This window comes from Mustela erminea, chromosome 8 (genome assembly GCF_009829155.1).
Source record: "Mustela erminea isolate mMusErm1 chromosome 8, mMusErm1.Pri, whole genome shotgun sequence".
NCBI lineage: Eukaryota > Metazoa > Chordata > Mammalia > Carnivora > Mustelidae > Mustela > Mustela erminea.
In genome coordinates, this window is record NC_045621.1 from 61,598,806 (window position 1) to 61,609,648 (window position 10,843).

Below are 10,843 nucleotides of genomic sequence, written 5' to 3' on the forward strand. Positions count from 1 at the left end.
TTTGAGAAAAGAAAACATACACAGAGGGGAAAAAATAGTATGCCACTATTTAAATTGCTTTCTCTGGTGGACTAAAACACTTGAAGCAATATGCCATTCTGTTTGATCTTCACAAGAGTGCTATGAGGTGGTCATATTAGTGATTAAGAAATGAGATTCGGGAATCATACAGATCTGGCCTGGAGCTTTCCTATTTCCACCACTTACCAGCTCTGTAACCTACGGCAAGTTACCTCCAAACCCTGGCTTTCCAGGAAATAGTTCTGTAAAGTGTTATTGTGAGAATTAAATGAGATTATGTAAGTAGATGCACTTAGTAGCATGCCTAGAACAGAGAAAAGTCTCAGTAAGTACTAAGTTCAACAAAAATAACTAAAGTAGATACTATCACCATTTAGTGATGCCAAAAAAAGGGATAGAATTCAGCCACAAGTATGTCTGTCTCCAAAGCCTGGATTCTCTCCTATCCATCATTCTTGCCACCTTCCAAATAAAATGGATCACAATGGTGTCGGGGTAAGAACTCCCCTATTCCGATCGAAAAATCACAAGCCTTGTCCATTAGTTCTTATGCCAATAATAGAACCGGATTTTAGAACTGCAAGTCCACTCCTTTGCTGGGCTTCCCCATACTTTGTGATGTCTTTAGGCCTTCAGTGGTTGAATCTTTCAATAGATGCTTTTCTTGAACTAGGAAAAATGACCATTGAAACCTCAGTTAGCATAAAGGGGTTAATGTTTTAACACTAAACACACCAGTTTCCTTTTGCTAAACAAATACCACAGATCGTGCGTGTACGTGTGTGTGTTTACCTAATCTTTATGTCCACATTTTTTAAAATTAATGATTATCTGATCCATGTAAATTTTCATTCACTGCTAAATATTAATATGATATTAACTTAATAAATTAAATACTAATTTAATATAACATAGTAAAGCTTATATTAAATATAACACTGGTTTGTTTGTATTTCTTGATTTTCCACAGGCATGTTTCTGGCTGAGCTGATAGAAAAATACTTTGTGTCCCCTACCCTGTTCCGAGTGATCCGGCTCGCCAGGATTGGTCGAATCTTGCGTCTGATCAAAGGGGCCAAGGGGATCCGCACGCTGCTCTTTGCTCTGATGATGTCCCTTCCTGCCTTGTTTAACATCGGCCTCCTGCTCTTCCTGGTCATGTTCATCTACGCCATCTTTGGAATGTCCAACTTTGCCTATGTTAAGAGGGAAGTTGGAATTGATGACATGTTCAACTTTGAGACCTTTGGCAACAGCATGATCTGCCTGTTCCAAATTACCACCTCCGCTGGCTGGGATGGATTGCTGGCACCTATTCTTAATAGCGGACCTCCAGACTGTGACCCTGAAAAAGATCACCCTGGAAGCTCAGTTAAGGGAGACTGTGGGAACCCCTCTGTGGGAATTTTCTTTTTTGTGAGTTACATCATCATATCATTTCTGGTTGTGGTGAACATGTACATCGCTGTCATCCTGGAGAACTTCAGCGTTGCTACAGAAGAAAGTGCAGAGCCCCTGAGTGAGGATGACTTCGAGATGTTCTATGAGGTTTGGGAGAAGTTTGATCCTGATGCCACCCAGTTTATAGAGTTCGCCAAGCTCTCTGATTTTGCAGCTGCCCTGGATCCTCCTCTTCTCATAGCCAAACCAAACAAAGTCCAGCTCATCGCCATGGACCTGCCCATGGTCAGTGGGGACCGGATCCACTGCCTCGATATTTTATTTGCCTTTACAAAGCGTGTTTTGGGTGAAAGTGGAGAGATGGATGCCCTTCGAATACAGATGGAGGAGCGATTCATGGCATCGAACCCCTCCAAAGTCTCCTACGAGCCCATCACAACCACTCTGAAACGCAAACAAGAGGAGGTGTCCGCTATCGTTATCCAGAGGGCTTATAGACGCTACCTCTTGAAGCAAAAAGTTAAAAAGGTTTCGTGTATCTACAAGAAAGACAAAGGCAAAGAAGGTGAGGGAACACCTATCAAAGAAGAAATCCTTATTGACAAACTAAATGAGAATTCAACTCCAGAGAAAACCGATGTGACGCCTTCTACCACTTCTCCACCTTCCTATGATAGTGTGACCAAGCCGGAAAAAGAAAAATTTGAAAAAGACAAATCAGAAAAGGAAGACAAAGGGAAAGATATCAGGGAAAGTAAAAAGTAAAAAGGAACAAAGAATAATTCCATTTTGTGATCAATTGTTTACAGCCTGTGATGGTGATGTATTGGTGTCAACAAGACTCCCACAGGAAGTCTATGCCAAACTGACTGTTTTTACAAATGTATACTTAAGGTCAGTGCCTATAACAAGACAGAGACCTCTGGTCAGCAAACTGGGACTCAATAAACCAGAAAAACAGCATTGACGGGAGGTTTCTGTTTTCACAACCAGCTGACACTGCTGAAGAGCAGAGATGTAATGGCTACTCAGACTATAGGAACCACTTTAAAGGGGGGAGGGAAGTTAAATTTTTATGTAAATTCAACACGTGACACTTGATGATAGTAATCGTCACCACTGTTTATGATTTAACTACCACACCTGCCATATTTTTACAAGATGTATGCTGTGAATTTATCACCTTTTTTCTTTTAATTCCCAGGTTGTTTACTATTATATGTGACTATTTTTGTAAATGGGTTTATGTTTGGGGAGAGGGATTAAAGGTAGGGAATTCTGCATTTCTCTGTTGTATAACTGGATATATTTTAAATGAAGGCATGCTGCACTTCTCATTCACACATGGAGAAAAAAAAACCCACATCACAAAAGGAAAGAGTTTACTTCTTGTTTCAGGATGTTTTTAGATTTTTGAGGTGCTTAAATAGCTATTCATGTTTTTAAGGTTTCTCATCCAGAAAAATTTTAATGTGCCTGTAAATGTTCCATAGAATTCACGAGCGTTGAAGAATCGTTTTATTTTTACATGATCCATTATATGTACATGTATATATGTATATATGTATATGTGCGTGTATATACATATATATGTATACACACAGAGAAACACATACACCATTACGTAGTCATTCCGAGTCCTGGCAGCATGACTATACCATTTTTGATAAGTGTCCTTTGGCATAAACTAAAAATATCCTTTTGATCCTTTTAAGAACCTGAATTGACCAAAAAGCAGTCCCCACCACTTTATAAAGTTGACTCTGCTTTTTTCCTGCAGTATTGTTTAGCCATCTTCTGCTCTTGGTGAGGTTGACAGAGTATATGTCAATTTAAACAAGAAAAGTCCGCTTTGTAAATAGTCATTTTACCCAGTGGTGCATGTTTGAGCAAACAAAAATGACGACTTAAGCACAGTATTTATTGCATCAAATATGTACCACAGTAAGTATAGTTTGCAAGCTTTCAACAGGTAATATGATGTAATTGGTTCCATTATAGTTTGAAGCTGTCACTGCTGCATGTTTATCTTGCCTATGCTGCTGTATCTTATTCCTTCCACTGTCCCGAAGTCTAATCTGGGAAGCCATATGTCAGTGGTAAAGTGAAGCAAATTGTTCGACCAAGACCTCATTCTTCATGTCATTAAGCAATAGGTTGCAGCAAACAATGAAGAGCTTCTTGCTTTTTATTCTTCCAATCTTAATTGAACACTCTATGGTAAAAAGCCCGACTGTACGAACATGTTGCAAGCTGCTTAAATCTGTTGAAACTATATGGTTAGAGTTTTCTAAGAAAATATAAATACTGTACAAAGTTCATTTTATTTTATTTTTCAGCCTTTTGTACATAAAATGAGAAATTAAAAGTATCTTCAGGTTGATGTCACAGTCACTATTGTTAGTTTCTGTTCCTAGCACTTTTAAATTGCAGCACTTCACAAAATAAGAAACAAAGACTAAGACGCAGTGTAGGTTTCCGCTTTTTTATTAGTACTGTAAACTTTGCACACATTTCAATGTGAAACAAATCTCAGACTGAGTCCAGCGTTAATTTGCTTTCAAATAGTAACGCCTTATCATCGAAAGAGGCTTAAGGAAAGATCAGTTGATATTCTTGGCATTGCTTGGATCAGATGTTTCCATCCAGTCTTTTTATTCAGTAAATCGTTGGTCTTTTCCTGTGTTCGTTTACCCAGATAGATCTTACTCTTCTTGACCCGTATGGCACTAGAACTGTATCCGTTATGATAATGGGACCCAAGTTTTGGTTATTTTTTTTCCCTCACAAAGCCAGGTAGTGAAATCATATTACCAGTTACAGCAAAACATTTTGTTTTTCTCTCACAAGCAACATTAAATGTAGATTCTTTATACTAAAGCTATTGACTTGTAGTGTGTTGGTGAAATGCATGCAGGAAAATGCTATTACCATACAGAACGGTAAGCCACATTACAATCAAGCCAAAAGAATAAAGGTTTTGCTTTTGTTTTGTATTTAATTGTTCTGTCTTTGTTTCTATCTTTGAAATGCCATTTAAAGGTAAATTTCTATCATGTAAAAATGATCTATCAGAAAAAATATAAATGTAAAGAATACACATTAAATATAATAATTCATCTTTAAATTTTTTCATGGAATGGAAATCAATTAAGAAGAGTGTATTGGATATCTAGTTTTAATATTGGCCAAAAATCTAGATATGGTATTGGTTAGAGTACTGGAAAGTTACAAAACTTAATAAAAAAATTGACTAATATTTTAAGCTGTGTGTCCTTTCTCCTTCCCGTCTACCTACTGTTTTTGTTTTGTTCTCCTTTTCACTTCAGTTTCTTCCCTGTATATTCCTTTTTTTTTTTTTTTTAAGATTTTATTTATTTATTTGCCAGAGAGAGAGCAGGAGAGTGGCAGGGAGAGGGGAAGCAGGGTTCCTGCTGAGCAGGGAGCTCAATGTGGGGCTTCATCCCAGGACTCCCAGATCACAACCTGAGCCAAAGACAAATGCTTAACGGGCTAAGCCACCCAGGAGCCCTTCCCTGTGTATTCTTGATCTACTTTCCCCTGCATTTTACATTCCTTCCTCTGGCTCTTGTTTTTCATTCAGGATACTTTTCTTGTTTCTTTTCTGTTCACTCAATTTCTTATTAATTACATTCTATAGACACTTTAAACCCTTGGTAATTTGTTGTCACTATAAAAAAAAATCCATAGTGTATCATTATATTCCTTTCTATAATTTCCTTGGCAAAAATTCTAGGTGAGCTTAGATCTCAAGTCTTCATACATTAGAATTAAAAACACATTAGATTTTTCTACTTAATTATGAACAGTTCGGGAAATGTTTCTCAATTTTGATTGCATATTAGAAATACTTGAGAAGCTTTTTTAAAAAATACCAGTGTATGGACCAAGACCAGACGAACAGAACTCATATTTCTTGGGTTGAGACTTAAACACCTAAATTTTTTTTTTAAGGATTGCCATTGATGCTGGTTCCTACTAAGGGCTGAAAGCCAGTGAATGAGGGCCTGTATGCCCAATAGGAAAAAAACATTCTACAGGAAATGCCCCTTTCCCATTTCAGAGTTTCATTATATAATTCATTGCATATAAAGTGGGGCTTCCAATATAGGGGCCTTTGAGGTGTTTATCTTATACTGCAAGGAACTGACATTGACCTATTTATATATCAGCGATTCTATTCTAACACTGTAGTTGGTGAAAGGGAATTCTATCAGTATTGTTTTTGAGAGCTTTTTCAAATTACACACCCCACAACCTGCTCCCCAATTATTCCTAGTGCATATTAGGTGAGATGAATACACAGGTGGTTTAGGAAACTATGGATTCATAAAATCCTCTTTCGGGTGAATCCTACATGCCCTGTCGGGTAAAAACCATTAATCTGGGCCAAGGGGAGATAGTCCCCATAAAACATACATTCAGTTCGCCATTATCAAGTCACACATCTAAACAGGAAAGACTTCCAGTCTCTACGTCTCTATTCTGGGGCATCTCTCACAAGCACACGTTCTCCCGAGTTCTGCGTACTACAGATGGGTTTACAACGAGAAGAGCGGAGAAAATGAGAGGAGGGACGGAAAGGCGGAGAAGGAAAGAGGGAAGAACAAGGGGGGAAGTCGAGGGAGGGAGGAGAGTGCAAAAATGGGAAGAGCCGCTTCATAAATTATCCTCTGGGAAAGGGCTTCTTGTTAATATCTGTCACAATAGTGAAGGAAGGGGGAAGGAAACCGCATAGGAAAAGAAGTTTTGCGTAGTGGTCAATATGTTAGATGCACAATGCAAACATGTTTCTCCTCTGCTCTTTTTTAAAGAAAAAATACTTAGGGAAAAGTTGAAGAGGACATCATGCAAGTAAATGTTAGAATGATTGCATAGGTAATTTTTTTCCCTGTCATCTGGACTAAATAAATATTTGAGTGTCTACTACATATGAACTTTGTGATAGGAGCTGTGAGATCAAAGATGAAATTAACTGTCCAAAAGAAAGGTATAGCCAGAGGTGAAGAACCTCGAATGTCAAGTTAAAGACCCTGAGATTTACTCTGTTGGCAATGAGGAATGATTGATGACTCTTGAGCAGTACATTGGCAGTGAAATCAGATGTACTTGTCCCTATTTAATTTGATAGCAAGAGGACTACACTGACCATTCTTTTTGCCAATATTTCACAGAGATCTCATTTTCCCATCTCTTTATTTTTAAAGATCTCTGTGTTCTTATCTTTTGCTATATATTTTTAAAAGAATATACGTAGATTTAAAGAAACCTAACATTTTCTGTTAATAGCCCATCTTAATCTACTTCTATTTGTTTTATACACAGGTATATTTGGTTTTATTTTTTTATTACCTTATTCTGTGCTTTTTATTTGTCAAGTGTTTTCTTTTTTGTCTTCTTTCCCTTTTTGTCCTCTTTTAGATTAATTTTGTTATGTTTATTCTCTCTCCCACATCTGTACTGGCCCAGAAGCTACACATGTTCCTCTCTCTCTCCCTTCTTCCCTTCCTCCCTTTTCTCTTGTTTTTTGTTTTGTTTTGTTTTGTTTTTTAAATAAGTGCTCTTAAAATTTTTTTAAAGACTTTATTTATTTATTTGACAGAAAATACAAGCAGGGGGAGTAGGAGAGAGAGAAGCAGGCTTCCCACTGAGCAGGGAGCCTGATACGGGGCTCGAGCCCAGGACCTGGGACCATGACCTGAGCCAAAGGCAGATGCTTAACAGCCACCAGGCACATCTGCCCTTAAATTTTAACATGCAAATGTAACTAGTGAAATAAAACTAGCATTTGTACACTTATCTGGAACAAGGAAGTTCCCTAGACTGAGTGCATATTATTGCCCACCTTTTTTTTAATCTTTTTTTTTAAGATTTTATTAATTTATTTGACAGACAGAGATCACAAGTAGGCAGAGAGGCAGGCAGAGAGAGAGGGGGAGGCAGGCTCCCCGCTGAGCAGAGAGCCTGATGCGAGGCTCGATCCCAGGACCCTGAGATCATGACCTGAGCTGAAGGCAGAGGCTTTAACCCACTGAGTCACCCAGGGGCCCCTATTATTGCCCACTTTTGATGTGATTTTTGTCTACTACTTTAATTCTACTTGGTCTGACACCCAACAAATTGAACAGTATTATGGTGAATTTGTGTAGTCAGTGCTCAGTTAGACTTACTTATTAATTAGTCTTTCCTAAAATATGTTTCTTCGGTCTACTACATTTTGTGTTCTATTTCTTTCTTTCTTTCTTTCTTTTTCATTTTTAAGATATTTGTTTAAGGGGTATGGCACCGGGAGAAGGAGAGCCCAAGAGACTCCACACCCTGAGCGCCTGAACTTGGAGCCCAATGTGGGACTTAATCTCATAATCCTGAGATCATGACCCGACCTGAAATCAAGAGTTGGTAGCTTGACTGACTGTGCCACCCAGGCGCCCCTCCCCCCACCATTTCCTTCTTGAAATACATAAGAAATTCTTTTAGTAATATCTGTGGGTAGTAAACTGACTCTTTTTTTCTTTTTTCTGAAAATGGCTTTATTTCAGCTGGTTACAAGAAAAAGTTTATTGGGGTGCCTGGGTGGCTCAGTGGGTTAAAGCCTCTGCCTTCAGCTCAGGTCACGATCCCAGGGTTCTGGGATCAAGCCCCGCATCAGGCTCTCTGCTCAGTGGGGAGCCTGCTTCCCCCTCTCTCTGTCTCTGTCTGCCTCTCTGCCCACTTGTGATCTGTCTGTCAAAGAAATAAATTTTTTAAAAAAAAGTTTATTTATTATAAAGAAAGAGAGACAGAGAGAGCATGAGTTAGGGGAGGGGATGAGGGGGGACTCCCAAGCAGACTCCCCACTGAGTGCAGAGCCCCATGTGGGGCTCAAACACACAACCCATGAGATCACGACCTGAGCTAAAATCATGAGTCAGACCCTTAACCATCTCAGCCACCAAGGAGCCCAGTCATATTTTTAATGAAATAGTTTAGATTATAATTATTCTGGTGTTTCAAAAATTTTTTAGTCTAATTATGAAATTGTTTTTATTATTATGCTACAGAATTTATGCTAATGTAATTTGAGGATTGAAACATTATTCATATCTATAATTCAGAAAATTTCACAAAAATTCATGCTTTCAGGAAACAAATATTTCCTCACCCTATATTCTTCTATTTTCTCCAACTAAAACTCCTGAGGGTTATATATTGAAATTTCTAAATCTTTCTCCCATGTTTTTTACTGTCCCTTTTTTATTTTTAGTGTTGTTTTTTTTTCTGGGTAATTTGTCAGCTTTTGGTATCAGGATAATGCTGGATTCATAAAATAAGTTAGAAATTATCCATTCCTGAAAGAATTTCTGTAGGAGTGGAATTATCTCTCCCTTATATATTGATAGAATTCATTAGTAAATCCACATGGGACTTGAGTCTTCTTTGTGGGGAACTTTTTAATTAAAGATATTTTTTCCTTTAATGGATATAGGGCTTTTATGATTTTTCCCTTTTTTTTTTGTTTTGGTAAATTGCATTTTTCTAAAGAATTTGTTCATCCAATTTACTGCATAAATGGTTCATGTCATTCCATTATTATGCTTTCAGTATCTGTGGCATCACTAGTTACGTCCCTTTATTCCTTCCTGGTACTGAAAATTTGTAATTTATCTTTTTCTTGATTAGCTTATCTAAGGGTTCTTCAATTTTATTAATGTATTCAAGATATCAGCTTTTGGTTTATTGATTTTCTCTACATTTTTTCAGTTTTCTATTCATTGATTTCTGCTCTTTTCAATCCTATTAAGATTAAGTTATGTTGTTTGGTATAAATTTTTAAAATAGATAAACATTATCAACTTAAAGAGAATCACTGTGATACCTAATCTTCTAAGAGTTTTCAAAATCATTAGTGCACACTGAACTTTATTGAATTTTTATTGTACCTTATTTAGATAATCATATTACTGTTATTATTCTTTACTTTGGTGTTATGGTAAATGGTATTGATTGCTTTTAGAATGTTAATCCTAATTATTCTCACGGAATTGATTCCAATTTTGTCATTTACATTATCAATTTCATATATTGCAATATTTAGTTCTTTAATATTTTGTTTCAGATTCTCACATTTACATCTGTGAAACAGCTTGGCTCCCAATATTTCCTTCTTTTAATGTGCCTGTTAAATTTAGGTCATAAGGCTGTGGTATGCTCTTAAAACAAGTTGGGAAAGGTTTTCTCCTTTTTTGTCCTCTGCTACAGATTAAATAAGATAGGTATTAATTGGGGTCCCTGGGTGGCTCAGTGAGCTAAGGCTCTGCCTTCCTCTCAGGTCATGGTCTCAGGGTCCTGGCATCGGGCTCTCTCCCCAGCAGGGAGTCTGCTTCCCCCTCCCTCTGCCAGCCTCTCTGGCCTCTCTGCCTACTTGTGATCTCTCCCTCTGTCAACTACATAAATAAAAAATCTTTAAATAGGTGTTAATTTGTCTTAATATTTGGATAACTTATGAAGTCTTTCAAGCCTGATTTGCTTTTTGCGTTCAATTTTTTAATCATGTAATTACTGCTTCTTCTGGTCTCAGTTGCCACAAAATTATTTTTTTCTAATGATTTAACTTTTCAAGTAAGATTTCAATTTTATTCACTTTATAAAATTACTTATAACTTAATATTATCTTTTAAAACTCTGTAGGATCTGTAATAAAAACCCTTTCCCCAATATTGATTATATTACATTGTATTATATTAATTATTATATATTAAGAAACAACTTTTGGCTTTTTGAATCTTCTCTGCAGTATGTCCTTTTCTATTTCATTATTAATTTTGGTTGCTTTTATATTTGTCTTTTCCTACTTCTAGTTCATTGCTTCTAATTTGCTATTACTTTGTAAATTATTAACAAAAAATTTCAGCTTTTATTCCTTTCTTAGTAAATGTCTTAGACTAGGCTCTAAATTTCTCTCTAAGCATGACATTAGTAACATTCCACAAATTCTGTTACATTTTATTTTGTTACCATTCAGTTAAAAATGTTTTTGAATTTCTGTTGTGATTTCTTCTTATTTTATAAGAAATTCAGGCGAGTACTGCTTAATTTCCAAATATTCGAGGAATTTTCTAGATAGGTTTGTTTTGACTTCTAATTTATTTTCCCTTTGTTCGGATAATATTCTCTGCATAATTTTAATAATTTAACTTTGGGAGGGGGCTACTTTGTAGTTCTGCAGCTAGCAAATGTAAGTTTCACATGTAGTTGAAAATAAAGTGTATTATTCAGTTATTGCAGTGTTTTATATATGTTTAATAGATTAAGTTTATTGATTATGTCATTCAAAATTCATCTTTATTGATTTTTTTGTCTGTTTTCTCTACATAAATACATCACATATTTTTTTTAAAGATTTTATTTATTTATTTGACAG

General features: G+C 36.4%; 1 protein-coding gene across 5 annotated transcripts in view; it reads left to right on the plus strand.

Moving 5' to 3' along the window:
- The window catches only part of LOC116597710 (sodium channel protein type 2 subunit alpha), a 134,720-nt gene extending 131,948 nt beyond the window's left edge, over positions 1-2,772 (plus strand). For all 5 annotated transcript variants that reach the window (XM_032355807.1, XM_032355806.1, XM_032355809.1 and 2 more), the window contains one exon: positions 992-2,772. In XM_032355807.1, the coding sequence (XP_032211698.1) occupies positions 992-2,187 (1,196 nt within the window). In that variant the 3' untranslated portion in view covers positions 2,188-2,772. The remainder of the gene's footprint in view (positions 1-991) is intronic.
- The last annotated feature ends 8,071 nt before the right edge of the window (positions 2,773-10,843 follow it).